This window comes from Grampus griseus, assembly GCF_964374135.1.
Source record: "Grampus griseus genome assembly, chromosome: 9".
In the NCBI taxonomy this organism is placed as follows: Eukaryota; Metazoa; Chordata; class Mammalia; order Artiodactyla; family Delphinidae; genus Grampus; species Grampus griseus.
Window position 1 is genome coordinate 14,146,468 of NC_139003.1, and position 19,708 is coordinate 14,166,175.

Sequence of the window (19,708 nt, forward strand, 5' to 3'; positions counted from 1 at the left end):
TTCTTTGGCCAAAAGTATGAGTATAAAACCTGATAATAGGGCTTCCCTGGTGGCGCAGTGGTTGAGAGTCCGCCTGCCGATGCAGGGGACGCGGGTTCGTGCCCCGGTCTGGGAAGATCCCACATGCCGCAGAGCGGCTGGGCCCATGAGCCATGGCCGCTGAGCCTGCGCGTCCGGAGCCTGTGCTCCGCAAAGGGAGAAGCCACGACAGTGAGAGGCCCGTGTACCGCAAAAAAAAAAAAACAAAAAAAACCTCTGATAACATTATAGTCCTTTGGGGTGTTGGAAAGCAAGATCCAGGTTTCTCCAGCAATCCTTGGCTTCGTGGTAAACGCCCCAGAGACCAGACTGGGAGATACAGGGCTTGGGATGGGCCGAGTAGACACAGTACAGTGATACGTGTCAAGAGGATAAGGAAGGCCAGGGCAGTGTGCATGTCTTTGAAATGACCCATTGTGGAGTCCAAGTCGTTTTTCCTGTGAACATTTCTTACTGAGGTTTACAAGGAATTAGAGGCTGACATCAGCTTATCCTCCAGATTCCTGGGAACTGGTTTCCAGCTCACACCAGCATCATTTAGAAGCCTTTGGAGATTTTAGTCACTTGAGTTCTAGATCCAACCTTTTTTTCTGGTATATAATCAAGAAGGTTAAATTTTGGCCCTGCACTTTGCAGCGTTGAAGTAGTGCTGGGAACCAAGGGTCGGCACAGGGGTGGGCGATGGGAGTGGAGAGATACATACGTTTCTTTAGGGCACACCAGGAAAGTCTTCTTCCGAGCCAGGATGTTCATTGCCAATCCAAATCCAAAAAACTTCCACTCTGAGTGTAACATTGTACTGAAAATGGTCAGTTGACTCAAGGAAGCTCGCTTCCTTTGGGAGGCTGTCCCAGTGTGGCGTGAGAATGGCATCAACACCACAGCCAAACCCACAGTCATCCGAAGTTGATTATATATTTATATATATATATAAAATCACCTTTTCCGTATGGATGTGATACTTCGTTCTGATGTCTTGAGCATTTCTGTTGGTGAGAGCTGGAGATATTCAGTTACAGCAGAATCACCAGTGAGGGTGTTGAATCCTCATCAGCTCACACACAGTTTTATGGATATCAACAGTGGCCCCAAGCTAGAACTTCTAGAACCTCTCTGCAACAATTTTGTTGCCTATGTAACATCACGCTGGGACCACCACAGGCACAAGCAGGGTGTCTTTCCTGGCTCTCCTTCTAGAGTCAGAGCCATGGTACCGTCAGATGACATGCCGTCCTCAGCTTATTACAGGGCTGAAATACTCTTCTGTGGGGTGTGTCTGGAGCTCTTAGGGCGCACAGTGTTTGGCTAGGCCGTTGGTAATAAGGACAGTCTCCGTATTACCTTGGCTCAGTGCAGGCTCACACAACAAGGGGGCTCCTGGTCAACCACACCCTGTGTTTTGTCCCTGGAGCTCCATCTCTGAGTCCCTTTGTCTTTCACCTCATCTTTCTAGCACCCCAAAGACAGAGCTGTTTCTTTCACATCTCCTGTTCACCAAGGAAGCTGTGTCTTTTTCAAAATCAAGTCCCAGGTTGACCTTAGATTAGCCAGGCCTCTGTTGCTATGTTGATCTCCACTTGGACCTTTCTGGATCCCCCAGACATGGTATGAACCCATGCTGTCTTCCATGCAGATCCTTTGGGCTCTGGGGTCCAATTTCTCTAAAATAGCCTCCTCGTAGCCCTCAGATTTCTGCCATTTCTCGGGTCCTGTGTTGCTCTGATGTAATCCTTTGCCTTCTACTCCGGGTCACCAGCTCAAATAGTGGCTCTGAGAGCATGTCAGCATTTCCAAGTCTCCTTATTTTTGTGGTGGAAACATAAGATTTAACAACCCATCTGAAATACAGTTTTACATTTTGATTGCTTCTGCCCTAGCCATACCGAGGTTACTTTCAATCTACATGTATTTGTGGGAACAGGCTTTTTTCACTGCAGTTCAGTTCAAGTACACCTTATAATATCAGTGAGTATAAAATACCATGGGCTAACAAAGTGTCTTGCTTCCAAGGAGTTCACACTGCCTTATAATTCTACCGACCATAATTTATCTTCACAAGCTGTTGTAGAGGCAAGGAAAAAAAAAAAGGCAAGATTAATAATCACGTTTTATAGATGGTGAAATAAAAACTCAGAGAAATTGAGTAACATTTTTCCAGAAACGCACAGTTCTTCCTGTGCTCTCTGATTAGTGTTGCAGATTTATTGCCCAAGTTGGGAGTGGCCGTGAACCTTGCACTTGTTTTATTAGTGTGCTGTGTGGTTGATGGAGACATGGACTTGGCCGGGGGGAGGTTGGGTGAGGAAGAGACTGTACCGTGAAAGGCAATGCAGACTTAGAGCTGTGCTTCCCGGTAGGAGGAAGGGGGTGGGCTGCGGATGGGCAGTTTTCTTTCTAGAGCTAAATGGTAGTGACTTAGTTGTTGGCCATATTAATCTTTGTACCTTTTTCATATAAATAAATGAAGCAAAAATGTTTAATGCGTATGCTTCAATATACTTAAACAGTTTTCCTAACGTCTCAACTTATAAGGAGGAAATGGACCTTAAAAATGAGGGAAAGGGATGCTCTTTATTTAACTGCTGTCACGTGGACTTAGACACGTTATAGACAAGTGATGTGCTATCTGTTGATTGCCTGCTCCGTGCCAGGCCCTGTGCTAGGTGCTTCCTGTGATGCTGTTTCGTTTCATCCTCCTACCAACGTCAGGAGATCGGTATACAGCCACACCTAATGGCACTGGATTATTCTACCTGTGAACATGGGATCTTGCGTGTTTCCTCTCAACTCGGGTGGTGTCCACACCTCTGTTGGGGGTCATTCCCCTATAGGGTCACAGGATCTGGACATCTGGGAATGCCTTATCAGCCACGTACACTGTCAGGAGAGCCAATGGAGTGAAATATCGAAGCTTAACCATTGGTGTGTCGCAAATGACAGTTGTCCATTCTCTTTCTGTAGAAAAGTAGAATTTTCCACGTCTTACTATGGGAATGTTGGAAAGGAACAGTCTCTCTCTTTCTTAGGTGCAAATTTTGTCTGACACTTCATGTATGTTTAAAGTATTTTTGATGTTCCAAAATAGCACCGAAGAGCCTCTGTAAGATGATTCCACGGGCTGGTGAGTGAAGGATGAGCAGGACCTGGGCGATTCTGGGCCCAGAGGGAAAGGCCATTTCCCAAGCCAGCCATCCTACCTGCTGCGGAGCCGAACGGAGAACAGAAATGACCCCCGTGCAAGAAGCTGGAATGTGATTTTTTTTTTTTTTTTAAGCATGTAAACTTTGAAGCGGAAAGGCCAAGTAGTCTGTGTTTTGTCATAGGAGGTGTTGCCAAGGAGAAGGCGCCAGCTTCAGGGAAAATTGGCACCTGCTGAGGGTGTGGGGTTGAGACAGAAAGACGCACCCCTTCTACAGATGTACTGTGAGCACCGACGTGCCCCAGGCACTGTGCTAGGCGCTGGAGGTACAGCAGCGACGTGGCCGAGAAGCCAGGGAGGGACGTGCACTCACCCTGCCCTGTACCTGGAGGCCACCCCACCTGTCCATTTCTCCTGAGAAGCGCCCTGGGCTTTGCCTCTCCTCCCCGCAGTACCCCCTCTTTCGTGTGCCGGGCGCGCGTTTTGTGTTAGCCGTAGGCCCGCTGTTGCCTCTGACTAGATGGTGAACTCCTAGAGGAGCCACAGGGTCTGGCTTCCGATCTTCAGCACCCAGCACGGTGCCTGGCATATAGTAGGTGCTCAGGAAAACGGCAGTTGAATTGTTCCGCTAAGTGAGTGAATGATTGACGCTAAATTCTGGCATGGAATAACCCTTGGTAAGAATGGTTTCTTCTTCACTGAAGGATAAGCGCACCTTCGCAACCATCGAACGTGCTTCAGGTGTGCTAAACAAAAAGAAACAGATTTTAGACTTGACTGTGAACATCCAGGAGCTCAGAGCCTTATGGACCAACAGAACAGGGGCCAGGCATCTGCCAGGCCACAGCAGAAGGGTCTTCATTCCCCCACGGATTACTGAGGGGCTGGAGAAGGGCCTTCCTTACCCGAGGGCTGGTGGCCTGGCTTTGAGCAGATTATTATGGAGCAACTGCTGTGTGCCAGACTGAGGATCGAAACACACGAGACAGGGCTTCCCTGGTGGCGCAGTGGTTGAGAGTCCGCCTGCCGATGCAGGGGACGCGGGTTCGTGCCCCGGTCCGGGAAGATCCCACATGCCGTGGAGCGGCTGGGCCCGTGAGCCATGGCCGCTGAGCCTGCGCGTCCGGAGCCTGTGCTCCGCAATGGGAGAGGCCACAGCAGTGAGAGGCCCGCGTATCGCAAAAAAAAAAAAAAAACACACGAGTCACAGACTCTGCCCTTGGGAAGGTTTAGTAGAGGGCAGACACACGGACATATATCTACAATAGTAGGTGGTCAGTTAATATTTATTGGGCCGATCTGGTGGTTCGTGTCGATATGTTCATCACGTGGTCCACCAGCACAGAAAACAGGGTGTGTTTGAGTGAGGAAGGAGGGGGGGAGGGGACAGGCTGTATCAGAAATATGACCAATGTGTCGTGCATGCAGAGAAAAGGACACAGCCTTTGAATGAGGGGGAGTTTCGGGGTAAATTGGAAGAGGTTGAAATCCAAGGCAGGAGACCAGTAGGGAGTTACAAGGGAGGCCTGGATTGCATGGGGCAGCAGCAAGCCCGCAGCGGTGGAGCTGAGAGGGTTATGGCTTCAAGAGGAAGGTGAGAAGGGATGGGCCTCTGCAGCCCTGTGGTCCTGACCCTGTATTCTCCTGGTGCCACCTCCGGCCCCCCCACTACCTTCGCTGGCTTTTTTGCTGTAATTCGTTCGTGAGCCACCTACAGGTCCTCTGTCCCTCGGTGCCAGCCCCGCTGTGGATGCCGTGCTCGGCTGAGCGGGACCGCATGCCCACGCCTATCTCTGGGCCTCCACTCCTGCAGGTCCCGCCCGCACAGAGGCCCGCTCTTTCCCGGGCGAAAGCCTCGTGCCCAGGCTTCCATCCTTTGTGAAGGTTTGCGCCTTCCATCCTCCTTTGTTTTGTGCTGCCTTAGAACTTTCCATCTGAATCATGTAATTTAGCACTTCCTTATATTTAATAAAGCTTTATTCGGTCAACAAATCCTTACTGATTGAGTGGCTACTGAATACCAGGCACTGTGCTGCCCTTGTGGGCTGAGCAGGGGAGACAGACAGTAAGCAGGTTATTGGGCAAGTGCTGTAAAGTGACATTTATGGCACTGTAGACAGAGACTCACTGGTGCCGAGGGACGCCTGTCTGTGGCGGTGACGGTTAGGCTGAGGTTTGACGGATGAGAAGGAAGCCACCACCTGAGAGCCAGCGGAGAGAGAGCATCTGAGGCAGAAGCGACGACACTGCATGAAGGCTCTGGGTCCAGAAACTGAGAGGCGAAGCTCGTTAGTCTGGAGCTCATTGAACTTGGGCAGTGCCGAGCTGGGCAGGGCCCGGCCCAGGAGGTCTCCATGGGCCTGGAGGGCATGGAGACCTCATTCTAAGTGTGGCAGGGAGCCTCTGAAGGGCTTCAGGCCGAGGGACGTGTGACCTGTTCAGCCAGTAGAGACTGGACTGGAGGAAGGGGTGACGAAGTGGAAAGACCAGATAGGAAGCTCCAGGTGAGATGGGTGGCCAGGGCCAGAGCAGTGGCAGTGGAAATGGAGAATCAGGGGCCAATTTGAGAGGTACTTCGGAGCTGCCATATTGATGGATTGGGTGGTGAGGATGGAGAGGGAGAGAGAGGAATCAAAGGTCAATTCCAGGTTTCCAACATGAGTAACAGCGGGGTGGGGTGGTAATTCCATTTAGTGAAACAAGGACAGAGGGAGGAATTATTTGCGGGGGCGGGGGGCGCGGAGTGCAGAAGAGAAGAGTTCCCTTTCAAACGTAGTAAGTTTCAGATGATTGTGAGATATTCCAGTGGAGATGCCAGGCCATCAGAAACATAAAGCTGGGGCTTCCCCGGTGGCGCAATGGTTGAGAGTCCGCTTGGGAGTCTGCCTGCTGATGCAGGGCACGCGGGTTCGTGCCCCGGTCTGGGAAGACCCTACATGCCGCGGAGCGGCTGGGCCCGTGAGCCATGGCCACTGAGCCTGCGCGTCTGGAGCCTGTGCTCCGCAACGGGAGAGGCCACGACAGTGAGAGGCCCGCGTATTGCAAAAAAAAAAAAGAAAGAAAAGAAATATAAAGCTGGAGCTGAGAAAAGTCCAAGATGGAGATAGACATTTGGAAATACACAAAATGGGATTTAAACCTGTAAGAATGGATACAATGACTCTCCCAGTTTCCTAGCGCTGCAGAAACAAGTACCACAAAATGCATGACTCAGGATACCAGATATTTATTCTCTCACAGTTCTGGAAGCTAGGAGTCCAAAATCGAGGTGGCAGCAAGGCTGTGCTTCCTCTGAAGCCTCCAGGGGAGGATCCTTCCCGCCTTTTCTAGTTTCTGCTGGCTCCTGGCACTCCTTGGCTTGCAGCATCATCACTCCAACCTCTGCCTGCATCTTCACATGGCCATCTTCCCTCTGCGTCTATGTCCAAACTTCCCTCTTCTTCTAAGGACACCAGTCACATTGGATTAAGGATCCACCCTACCCCGGGATGACATCATCTTAACTAATCTGTAACGACCGCGTTCCCAGAGAAGGGCACATTTTGAGGTAGCAAGGGGTTAGGACTTCAACATGTCTTTGGGGGACACAATTCAACCCATAAGAATTACCTAGAAAAACAATGAAAAGAGAGAAGAGAAGGGGTCCTACGGCTTTGCCATCAGGTAGCAGTTGGATAAAGGAAGACAAGCCATGAGCCAGAGGGGCAGGACAAATGCGGCAGTGCGTGGTGTTGTGAAAACCAAGACTGCGTGTTTCAAAACAAGACAGAACGGTCAACTGCGTGGAAGAAATGCGGCTCTCGGGTTCCAGAGCTTACAAGCTGACCAGGGGACGTGACGTGGTTCCTGCTGGTCTCAGCGAGCTCTGCAATTGAGTGGAGCGGAGGGGAAAGTTCAGTTAGAGGAGGGAGGGAAGATGCGTGAGGCAAAGCAGTAGAAGCTGCCGGAGATGACTCTTAAGAGATTCAGCTTTCGAAGGAGAACAGAGAATTAAGGCAACAGCTGCGGGAGCTGAAGGGATTAGGAGAGGTTTGGTTTTGGGTTTGGTGTGTTTTGTCCTTGCGTTCTGCTTGATTTTTTTTTTTTTTTTTTTTTGTGGTACGCGGGCCTCTCACTGTTGTGGCGTCTCCCGTTGCGGAGCACAGGCTCCGGACGTGCAGGCTCAGCGGCCATGGCCCACGGGCCCAGCCGCTCTGCGGCATGTGGGATCCTCCCGGACCGGGGCACGAACCCGCGTCCCCTGCATCGGCAGGCCTCATTTGACGTGTGCTTTAGTGCTGCCTTCCCAGCATTGGGGCCCAATGGACAGGGCTACGCCCTCTGTTTCTTTTGTCTCCCGGCCGCCCTACCTGACGCTCAAGCATTTGTTCACTATGGTCACGGCAAGAGAAATCCTCTGCTGTAGACGTCACGGCACCACGAATCGCCGCCGTTTCCTTTTCCGATGGAGAATGGACTGAACAATTTTCACAGGCCCTGTCCGTGTAACGTCAGCCGACAGAGTCCACGTCTAGTGTTTCTCTCCAAAGAACGTTGCTGGAGCGCCCTTTGCGTGACAGTCTTACTTGTTGGATTCTGCTAGGCAGAGCATCAGGGAACAGAATCTGGGAGATGGGTTTCCAGAGGTTCCCAGTGACCTGCTTAGGGGCATGAGGACCAGTTGATTAACCTGATCAGAAGGGCAGCCCCATGGTCACATCCAGAGATTCCCCATGGAACAGCAGCTGCCTGTTCCTAAGACCCAACCTGGAGACTGGAGTGTCCAGGCTGCAAAGGGCAAGGGGACGGGTCACAGGAAGAGGGGCCAGAGGTGCCGCGATGCTTGATCCTGAGGCAGCAGCGGCTGCCACAGGAGGGGCTTCTCAGGACCAGACCAGAATGCCTCTCCCAGGGAGAGGAGGCAGGTGGACACATCTGACTCTAGACAGAGGGGGCAGAAAGCAAAGCAGGTTCTGACACACATGTAGGAAAAGCACGTTGTTCTCTCTGTAATGTTCTTTTCAAATATTCCCTTCTTTCCTAAAAGATGTGTTTTTTAAAATAAACCAAAACCACCTCTGAAGAGATTGCATTACCAGAGGCAACCTGCAATAATTTGGTCGGTTACACACAATGATCGGGGGGCTCCGGAAGCCCTGGTGTGGGGCGGCAGCGCTGGACACAGTGACCTAGGCCAGTTGTGGGATCGGAGGCCCCATGACACAGGACAGTCCAGCAGTGATGTGTCATAAAACCACCCCCAGCGTCCCCAGGGCATCAGTGCCAGAGGGCGAGAGCAGCCTCCCGTATTCACACGGACCGTCAGCTACTAGGCTTGGAGGAGAAAAAGACCAAAGACAGGGCCAAGTGCCAGGCAAACCCTGGCAGCTGAAGATGCCCAGCCGTGAGGGGATGGGCACAGGGCAGACCCGTCAAGCAGCAGCTCGCTCCCCCCGCCCTCCGCAGCAACTCCCTTCTCCCGAGCCTGGGGAGACCCAGCCTTGGGCTTCAGGACAGGCACTCTTGCCTCCCAGATCGTGACTGTGGAGCTCTGGAAGCACTGGCGGCAGTGCTGACTCTCCAGCTCCAAGGAAGTGAAGAAACTCCTTTTTACACCTGAAAAGTCAAAAGACTGGGTAGCAAGACACTTTGGTTCTTGTTTTGTTTTTTTTTTTCAGTACCATGACGTAGAGAAAAAGAAGATTCGCAATGAGAGCAAATTTAAAGGAGCAGGTGGGGAGATGCTTTTTAAGCAGGGAAAATTCAGCTTGAAGCTCCAAGTGGAGGTGTCTCTGACGCCCCCTCCCTTGCCACCCCCCGCCTCTCGTGCTAGCTGGGCGAAGATAACGCAGGCAGAGAAAGGCCTCCCCGCTCCCTGCACTCCGCTCCAGGCTGCTGAAAGGGTGGAGAGTAGCGTCTTCCTGTATGGCTTAATCAAGGGGAGGGACAGTTGAGAGAGAGAACAGAAGTTGGGCTAATGTATCAGCAGAGTGCCTCGAGCCACGTTCTTTTAAAAAACATAAACTGGGTTCGTATCTCATACTCTGAATGTGGTTTTCTCCAAAATGTACCCTTAGCAATCATGACCAATTCCTAGAAAAGAAGAGGTACTCTGTGGTCTTTGGTTTTGATTACCAACTGCATGTGAAATTTTCTCTTTGAGTTTAGGTGATTTCCTTCAGAAGTTCCAGCATGTAACCTGGTTTATCACGTGAAGGAACGTAATTTCTACAGTTAGGAAAGGGTTTATGATGGAATTCTGATCGATACCCAAACTAGGTATCGCGAACAGAGTTCTATAATTGTCATAGTAGAGAACTTTTTAGAAGCTAATGAAAAAAAACAGTGTTTCCTTGGGAAAGTGATACAAACTCCTAAGGATTGTTGGCATAAACAGATATTGGATGTAATCCCATTCTGGGTGGAGGCCACTTGTTTTATATATATTACTGAAAACAGAATACCTGTACTTAAGAATTCCTTTGTAAAAACTGGGCACTCTAAAGGTTGGTTTCCCGAGTTTTCAGCTACAAAACATAATTCCCCAAGTGTCTCTGAAATGATCCTTAGCTCATCTCGCTGGAGTGTGATGGTAATGAAGTCAATAGCTGTGGTTCCCTGGGGGTCTGTCTAGAGCCACAGACCTACCCTTCTTCCCAGCCAGTCATTCAGCCAGGCTCCCTGCTGATGGGCAGGGCCAAGTCAAAGGGTGGAGGGGTCATTTCAGTCCAGCTCGAGAATGACAGGCCCTTCAGGGGGTCAATAATGGTACCTTGGGTTTGAAAGACTGGATTTTATGTAGAATTCATGTAGAAATACCTGCCTGCATTTCCAAATTGCTGATGATTTTTTTTCCATTCTTCCTTTCCAGGGCCCCTGAGATCATCCTTGGTTTACCATTTTGTGAGGCAATTGATATGTGGTCCCTGGGCTGCGTCATTGCAGAGCTCTTCCTGGGCTGGCCGCTGTATCCAGGAGCTTCAGAGTACGACCAGGTGGGTCCGGAGAGCACAGGTGTGCACAGCAAGCCCTCATTCTTCCTCTGGATTGGCACCTCATTTATAACCTGACGTACAGATGGGGCTACGCGGTGTTACGCTGTCTCCCAAACCTTGCTTCCTTTCGCCTCGCTTTTCTTTCTTTATTCCTCTTTCTTTCCCCTTTTCCTTTGATTACTTCTCTCTCTCCCTATAAAATTGTTGTTTTTCTCCAAGACACTAGAGCCATCAGTGTACCACATGTACGATGACGGGAAAAGCCCTGACCTCGTTCTCATCTTTTCTTGCAGATTCGGTATATTTCACAAACACAGGGTTTGCCAGCAGAATATTTATTAAGCGCAGGAACAAAGACAACTAGGTTTTTCAACCGTGACACAGACTCGCCATATCCTCTGTGGAGGCTGAAGGTAGGAAGAGCGTCCCCTCCAACACCCAGCACGCAGGGAAGAAGGTCCCATCAGTGGGGAGCCTTTGACAGCGGCGCGTTGGTCCTGGACCTGATTGTGATTCGGCCACGGGGGAGGCGCGACTGTGGTTGATACATGGTGTGGATGAATCTGAATGTTCAGAAAGCACCACTTGGGCTTCCCTGGTGGCGCAGTGGTTGAGAGTCCGCCTGCCGATGCAGGGGACACGGGTTCGTGCCCCGGTCCGGGAAGATCCCACATGCCGCGGAGCGGCTGGGCCCGTGAGCCATGGCCGCTGAGCCTGCACATCCGGAGCCTGTGCTCCGCAACGGGAGAGGCCACAACAGTGAGAGGCCCGTGTACCAAAAAACACCACTTTGTTTGACCTGCTGCCTTTTGCGGCTCAAACTCTGATCTCTAAACTCCTGAGATTTAATCCAGTGAATCTTAATGACCTGTCTGGTTGGTTACTAGACAGAGAAATGAACCACCCCCTGCCCTCAAGGAGCTCCCAGTCCAGAGGGAGCCTGAACCTGTGTGGCAAGCCCTGCCTCCCCGCCGTGACCAGCGCTCTGTTCCCGGCAGGAACAGAGCGTGGGAGGCCGGAGGAGGGAGCCTTTAATCTCGCTGTGGCAGAGGGTCGGGGAGGAGCATTCGAGCCGGGCCCTGAAGGATGAAGAGGGCCTTCCAGGCAGGGAAGCAGGCTAAGCCACACAGCATACGAAGGCCCCGGGGAGGGGTCTGCTGGTCCTGGCCGGCAGGTGGTGGAGCGCACCATTGCACACCGTAAACTCTGGTGCTTTGACTTTAACAGAAACGTATTTTGCTTTCACTTTGATCTGTGCCTAGTAATTAAAATTAATGTTTTTTTCCTGGGAAGGAGAAAATAATACAAGTCTTAAATGTGTTTTGTGTTCATTTTAGGTGTTTCTTTTTTTGCAAGAGTGGGTGGGTGTTTTTTTTTGACAGAAACCACACTATATTCTAATACATTTAAAGATAATGTGTGGCCAATGGTGGCAAAAGACTTTGAAAAGAGATCTGGAAGCTAAACAAGGATCCTAGGCTATTGACGGGAGGCTGGCGTTTGGCACCTGTGAGTGTGAGCAGCTCAAGGTCAGGTCCGGTGAAAAAGAGTCCCGGTGGGGAGAGGCCGAGGCCGGGCAGGGGCAGGGTTCACTTCTACGTCTTAGTTAAGAGCCTCAGGCCCACTTGGCCAGCTGTTCCCAGATCGAAGCCTGGATCGTAGCAGCTCCAGGTGTGCTGTCCTTGAGCGAGATCTGAAGGATTAATTACCTGTGATCCATGAATGAGTGCCAAAATCCATAGTAATTGGAAACAGCAGCTTCCTAGACTGAGGCCAGTTCGGGAGCTGGGTGTGTGCACCCCGGGCCCAGGCGGAGGGGACACACAGAACAGACTCCGGAGCCAGCTGCCATCACTGGCCCTGGGACCTTGGCAGGCCCCTCAAGCTTTCTGTTCCTGCTTCTGCCTCTGGAAAATGGGCTGGCAGCCGCCCTCCCTAAGATGGTCGTGAAGGGCGTTACATGAGTTCACGTGCTTTAGAATAGCGCCTGGCACATAGGGAGAGCTCTACATATACGAGTTTGATACATTAAATTAACATTTTAAAGCAAGTGGAAAAAGGGCTTCTGCTTTTCCACATGTGGAACCTGACCTTATTCCTTAAACTTAGGGGAGAATGTAGGTCTATCAGGGTTGTGGCATATCTTGCTCGTCTGGGGATCCTCCAGACCTGACTCAAAGCAGGCCCCCAACAGGTGTTCATGGGAAGGAAGGAAGGAAGGAGGAGGGATGAGTTAGTGTGGAGGCTAGAGAGAGGAAGGCATTCGTACGCAGGCCACTTTAAGAAGAATCCTAGTCTCCTTCTCCGAAGGGTGGGAAAAGACCCTCTGGGAGAAGCAGAAGCTGGCAGGTTTGAGTCACAGTGACTAGGAAATAATTCATATTACCAATGGGCTTTTGCCTCTCTTGACCAGACACCAGATGACCATGAAGCAGAGACGGGGATTAAGTCAAAAGAAGCAAGGAAGTACATTTTCAACTGTTTAGATGATATGGCCCAGGTAAGCTCCGTGGGTGAGTATGCAGTGTTAGCCCTTTAAAAACCAAGCACAGCAAGACTTCTGCGAGAGCAATTAATGTAGGATGGTGGGTAGAAATCCACATTACTCAACTGTGGTGGTTGACCTTGACCTTAAACAATGATATGCCAGCCTTAGGAAGAATACCATTGGATTTGTGGAACATTTTTAAAACCTTACACCAGGACTTCCCTGGTGGCGCAGTGGTTGAGAATCCGCCTGCCAATGCAGGGGACACGGGTTCAAGCCCTGGTCTGGGAGGATCCCACATGCCGCAGAGCAGCTAAGCCCAGCGCCACAACTACTGAGCCTGTGCTCTAGAGTTCGCGAGCCACAACTACTGAGCCCATGTGCCACAACTACTGAAGCCCTCGCGCCTAGAACCCATGCTCCGCAACAAGAGAAGCCGCCACAATGAGAAGCATGAGAAGCCCGCGCACTGCAATGAAGAGTAGCCCCTGCTCACCACAACTAGACAAAGCCTGTGTGCAGCAATGAAGACCCGACGCAGCCAAAAATAAAAAAATTAAAAAAACCTTACACCAGCTTTTTAAAAATGGCTTCAGTTTATTGGTTTCCAATTGTAAAATAGTACTGGACAATCTTACTGATGTCTTCACGAGAAGAATTCAAGCCCATTAGTACATTTGAGTTTAATGCCCATGATTAGTTCCCTAGGGCTCCCTTAACAAGGGGCCATAAACTGGGTGACTTAAGACAACAACATTTATTCTCTCGCAGTTCTGGAGGCTGGAAGTTTGAAATCACAGTACCAACAACGCATGTTCCCTCTGCAGGCTCTAGGAAAAGGCTGTCCGTGCCTTTCTCCTAGCTTCTGGCGGCCCCTGGCAATCCCCGTTTCCCTTGACTTGTATCTGCATCCGGCCAGTCTCTGCCTCCTTCTTCATGTGGTCTTCATCCCTGTGTTCCCTCTTGTCTCTGTGTCCAAATCTCCCTTCTTTCTCTTATAAAGACGGCAGTCATTGGATTTATGGCCCACTCTACTCCAGTATGACTTTAACTTGGTTCCATCTGCAGAGACCCTATTTCACAGGTACCGGGGATTAGGAGTCACATCTTCTGCGAGAACACAGTTCAGCCCACTGCACTCAGTCTCTCTCAGCTCACTGGAGGGACCACAGCCTCTCACCTTTGTACCCAGAGAAAATTCTAGAACGTCAGCTATTTTTAGGGTAGAAACTAGTCTGAAATCAGGGCAACCCAAAGTGAGTTTTTCTTCAAAGCAATGAGAAATAAAGCTACAGACCAATAAAGACTTAGCACACCTCTTATGGAAGAGAAGTGTAACCAAAACTCATGATTCTGAGTAAAGTATACTTGTCAGTTGATTAGAAGCTTAGATTGCCCGAGAAAACCGAAATCGCCTTCCCGCGCACGTCTTGGAAAATATAGAAAGCACCACAAAACAAGGCTTTTAAAGGCCATCCTAGTATAAGCTTTTGCTCTTGGAAGAAAAATCCTGTGTTCAGATGTCCTGCCTGCCTTGGCCAGAGGTGATCCCAGCGAACCCAGGGACTTGAATAACTCGGGCCCTAGTTCAGGACCTGCAAGAGGACTGACACACCGTAGGGGTGGGAAGAGGGTGCTGAGGCCCCAGCATCTCCCTCGGAAGGTTAAATAAATAAACCTTTTTGCGTCTTATTTTTTACCGCGTGGTTGTAATTATTGTTTTTTTTAACTGTGGGGAAATACATGTAGCATAACTTTTATCATTTAAACCATTTGTAAGTGTACCGTTCAGTAGTATTCCGTGCACTCACATTGTCACGCACTCCGTCTCCAGGACTCTCTTCATCCTGTGGTTCTTTGCAGTGAGGCGTGATGTGAGGTGTATTTCTGCCTAAGTGATGAACAGGAGCCGGGTACCCCCGGCACGTTTATACATTTGCAGGTGCCGGCAGTGGCCTCTCCCTTCCCAGCGTGCCCTCCCTCTGTCTCTCCTGCAGAGAGAACAGCCGCGTCCGGTGGGCAGTGATGACCCGAGGCAGCACCTCCCACGGGGCAGACACAGCCTTCCGGGGGTTGGGAAGGGGTGACCGAGAGATTAGGATGGAGCTGCAGGGCGCAAACTAAGAGGCGTCAGGGGGAGGGAGGCCGCGCGGGCTCTTGGTAACCTGTCGCCGCTTGCTTTCAGGTGAACATGACGACGGATTTGGAAGGGAGTGACATGTTGGTGGAAAAGGCGGACCGGCGGGAGTTCATCGACCTGTTGAAGAAGATGCTGACCATAGACGCTGATAAGAGAATCACTCCGATCGAGACCCTGAACCACCCCTTTGTCACCATGACACACTTACTCGACTTTCCCCACAGCACACAGTAGGTGTCCCATGCGACACTTTATTCCAGGGCTGGGCAGACTTTTTCCCGAAATCCCCAGATAGTAAATAATTGAGGCTTTGCGTCCATACGGTCCCTGTCACAGCGGCTCAGTGCTGCCATTAGAGCTGAAGGCAGTTGTAGACGATACATAAACCGATGAGGGAGGCTGTGTTCCGGTAAAACTATTTATCAAAGCAGGTGGTGGCCACATTGGGACCCTGGGCCGAAGTTTTCTTGACACCAAAGAGGGGGAACAGTGGGGCGTGAGAGGGCACGAGGCCGGGTGGGCCGGACCCTGGGGGTCTGTGCACGAAGCGAGGTGCTCAGAATGGCAGCGTCTGTGACGCAAAGCCACGTGCGAGGGCAGAGGTCACGAGTGGACTCAGTCCAGTGTGGATCTGGGTGTGTTCTTTCGTTCATTCATTCATTCGCTGTGCGGTGTGCTATGCCAGGGGCTGCAGTATGTGGGGAGTAAAGCAGATGGGACCCCTGCCCGCTGGAGCTTACAATCTATAGGAGAGAGGAAGGTACTAAACCAGCGGTCCCCACATATCCAGGATGCTATCAGGGGACACATAGGACGGGAGAGCATGTAACAAGGGGGCCTTGCTTGGGGCATGGCGGGGAAGACCCGAGGACAGGACCGCCAAAGGAGAGGGAGGTGCCTGGTGGAAGGGCCTGCGAGAGCGGAAGGGGCGTTGCCGCATGGAGACTCCAACACGGGCAGGACCGGCCCTGGAGCTGAAGGACCGGGAGAGATGAGGCCCCAGGATAAGCCAGGGGCGGGCCTTCCGTGTTACAGATTTCAGCCTTTCTTCTAAGAGCAACGGGAAGTCATTAAAGGCTTGATGGCAGAGGAATGGCTGGTGAGAGTTGTGTTTAACAGAGATCTGTCTGCTGTCGCCTGGTCAAGTCAAATAAGCTTGGAAAAAAATGCCCATCAGATTTGGCAACTTGGAAGTTGTTGGTAACTAGTGAGAGCTGTTTCAGTGGATGGTAGAAGCAGAAACCAGTTTAGCAGGTTGAAAGATTGAGAGGTGAAGAATAGATAGTACCCTTTCCAAGAAGGAAGGCTGGGAAAGGGGAGGGAAAAAATAGAGGGGTGACTAGGGAAGGCCCCAGGGTGGGGTTTCTTTTCATATGGAAGAGACTTGAGCAATTTAAGATGCTGATGGGAAGTGTCTGGTAGTAAGAGCTTAGAGATAAAGGATGCTCAGAAGATGTTTCCCGAAAGTTCAGGTAGTGGGAGGTGGCAGAGTAAATGGAACAGAGAAATAGAGCAGAACCATTGAGCGTGGGGGTTGGACATGAATAGCGCGGCTGTAACTGAGCTTCCCAGGTGAAGGCATGGAGAGACGTGGAGGGATGGAGGTAGCTGGGTCCGTCAGGTGGAGTGTTGCCGGGCTGCTAAGAGAAAAAGGTTGACACGGAGATAGGCGTTGGCAATGGAGCAACTGAAATCCAAAGTGATGGCTGTGGGAGGCTTAGCCAGAAGAGAAAGGAAGGGAAGATGGGAGGGGTCCAAAGAGACTGAGTGGTCTGATCAGCTCAGAGATCGTTTAGTATAGTAATAGTCGAATAAGCCAGATGGGTAGAAAATGTGACCGGATGGGAGGCTTGAATTTCTAGGCTTGAATTTGGGGGATGCGAAGCAGTTTCCGGTTGGACAGTCTAAGGAATGGGTGGCTGGAATTGACCGCAGGTCACTGGAGGTGAGAAGGAACTAAGAAGCCAGGATGTCTGACGAGGAGTCAGGGTGACCTCTGAAGTCTCCCGGGTGGGCAGGACTGAGCTAGTGGCCCAGGCCTCGGCGAAATGAGGAGGAAAGAAAAGACATGAGGTTGTGCGGCCTGAGCGTGGGAGGGGGTAGTAGGAGGCACCATAACAAAGGACCGCTGAGTGGCTGCGTGTCTTAAACAGCAGACATTTATTTTCTCATCGTTTTAGAAGCCCAAGATCTAGGTGTTTGGCAGAGTTGGCTTTTTCCGTGGCCTCTCTCCTTGGCTTACCCATGGCTGTCTTCTGCCTGTGTCTTCACATGGCCTTCCTTTTTTGCATGTCTGTGTCCTAATTTCCTCCTCCTTCTGAGGAATTGGATTAGGGCCCACCCTAATGACCTCGTTTTACCTCTTTAAAGATCCCATCTCCAAAGTCAGTCACGTTCTTAAGTACGGGGGGATTAGAACTTTAACTTAATGTGAATTAGGGGAGCACAGTCCAGCCTATACCAGAGAGTAATGAGAGATAGCACTTCAACCTCTTGACCCCGGGGTGCTTGGGATGTGAAAGAATAAACAGTCACCTCCCTGGGTGTCTGCTGGGAGAAGCAGGGTGCTCGAGAGAGCAGCAGATTGTAGATAGGGTCAGGAGGGAGAGGGAATACACGGGAAGAGGCGCGGATCAGAGACAGCTACAGGTCATCGTGGGCCCTGCCGTGGCCACAATCAGATCGGGCTGCTTAAGGCTGGATTTGACCTTAACCAGCATATGAGGAAGGATGGTGTGGCACCTACCATGGACGGTGCTTCCTCAGTTTTAGGTCTGTTCCTTACTAGCTGTTGTTGAGCAAGTCAAATTTTATTGCAACGACCAGACATTGCCTCTAATTTAGAAGCACGTTTGAAACAACCAAACTCCTGTATAAAGAAGGAACTTGGACCCATCCCTTGCAAACTCTCATTACGGGATTTGTCCTTTTTCTGGGTGTGGTAGGGGTAAGTCAAGGGGTGTCAGTCTATACCACAAAAGAAAGGCAAACTTGGTGATTTACTGGATGGGGCCCCATAAGATCAGTCTTTGCGTATTCGGGGTGAAGTGGGATGACTGAGAAACAGCTATAGATAGGAGATGGAGGGGCTCCCGTTACGATCTGCACCAAGTCAGTGAGACAGTCCCCTGCATAAAGCTGGGGGCTTGGTTGAATGACCTCAGGGTTCTGTCTGTCCCTGGGTTTTGTAAGGAAACAGATATAGGGTGCTTCACTATGTGGGATGAAGACCAAGCGTGGAATCCATGGGCATCAGCTTCCAATTCAGAACTTGGTGTGAGACCAAGAGAAGAACTGACAACTTAGATTTCGGAAAATAAGCCTCGGAAGGAAAGAAGGGTCTTTGCGCATACCCAGGCTTACCCGAGAGTAGGCCTGATCCCCAGGTAACCCTAGAACTTGTTGGGCAGACCGTGGAGAACTCTGGGGCTAGAAGAAACCTCCAGGCCACCCCACCGCCCTGCTAGAGACCCCACCTCTGGGGCTCGGCCAGGGTTACCCCAGCATCCAGATTAACAGGTGAAAGAGACTCCACTCATTTCTCCACGCCAGGATTCCAGTGCACAGCTTCCTTAAAAACCACTCTCAGAATGAACCCAACGTGAAAGTGCTTTCCTCTAACTGAAACTAAAAACTCAGACCGTTTCAGCTAGAAGGTTCTGAGTCTAAAAGCTTTGTGTTGAATTGTCAGAAAACCGTTGATGCATTAACTACAGTCCAAAAAGAACACAAAATCTATTGTTTGATTCCTTCAGCCTCCATGTGAAAGCACTTAGCAGTGGGCTTGACACTTCGTAGATGCTCAAAACATGTTGGCCTTACCAGCATTAGTAATAGTGTTTCTAGCTCTTGGTTACTGGAGAATACGTTTTCCTTCCTCTCCAGGGCTGTCAGTCAGTAAATGTTTATTTAGTGTGCATTGTGTAGCCAATGTAAGTAGTCATTAACTCAGAAAGAATGTCTAAGTCAGTTCAGAACATCTTTCATGGAGAGGATGTTTTGGGATAGCCCACAAGCACCTGCTTGGCCCAGAATATAACGTACCTATAGTATGTGGAAACAGTATGCATCTGTAATCTTAAAATAGTAGAATTTTATATTGTTATTAAACTATTTATACCTAAAAATAAGTATTTTAAATTGAAATTTAATATTCATTGTCTTGAATATTACCATTTGAGGAAAATTAAGTTTAATTAGAAGAAGACACAAGTGAATGAAAAACAATGTATAAAGTCTAAAGAACACTATATGGTGGATTTTCAAAAGTTTGGTCAGGGCCACTCGTGGCTTTCCTTGTCCTTGATGCTGGTGTCAGCAACACTTCTATACTTGACTTTCATAATTAGAGTTTTGTTTTGATTCACAAATGCAATGGAGGAAGAAAAAGAGGAAGAGAAAGTTTACTTCATGTAACTGGGCAAGAATTAGAAAACTGAAAGGCAGAATGAAGGAAGGTAAAGAGAATGTACATGTGTACGTGAAGACTGCCAGTGATTAGCTCTTGATCTTGACAAATTACCCATCCTCTGTCTGCTTCAGCCTTACTCATAAAATAGGGCCAACGGTCGTATCTCTTCCCCTCGTGGTTGCTGTAGGACTGAATGAGACAGTGCTTGCAAACAACTACCACACTGTCAGTAAAGTTAGCCACTAGCAGTAATCATTAAGATCATTGTTCTCATTCCATACACAATCCAGGGAGGAACAAGCGTGGCACGAGGTCCTGGTACTGGGTTGGCTAGTTCCTTGGCTGACCCCTAGATGGCGCTGGTGCCCTAGACTAGCTGGAAAGGGTGAGCGCAAGGAAGGTGGAGGCAGGTCATCAACTGCTGTTCAACGCTCCCAATCAGAGAACTTATACGTTTGTTTATGCGCCAGAAACCACCTTGAAAGCTGAGAATGAGCAGTGAAGGTGCAGGCAGATC

At 50.2% G+C, this 19,708-nt stretch overlaps 1 protein-coding gene across 1 annotated transcript in view; it reads left to right on the forward strand.

Moving 5' to 3' along the window:
• Positions 1-19,708, forward strand: part of HIPK2 (homeodomain interacting protein kinase 2) — a 187,693-nt gene that overhangs the window by 127,367 nt on the left and 40,618 nt on the right. The window contains exons 3-6 of the mRNA XM_082661511.1: positions 10,029-10,152; positions 10,446-10,565; positions 12,566-12,652; positions 14,826-15,010. Coding sequence (XP_082517637.1) covers positions 10,029-10,152; positions 10,446-10,565; positions 12,566-12,652; positions 14,826-15,010 — 516 coding nt within the window. The remainder of the gene's footprint in view (positions 1-10,028; positions 10,153-10,445; positions 10,566-12,565; positions 12,653-14,825; positions 15,011-19,708) is intronic.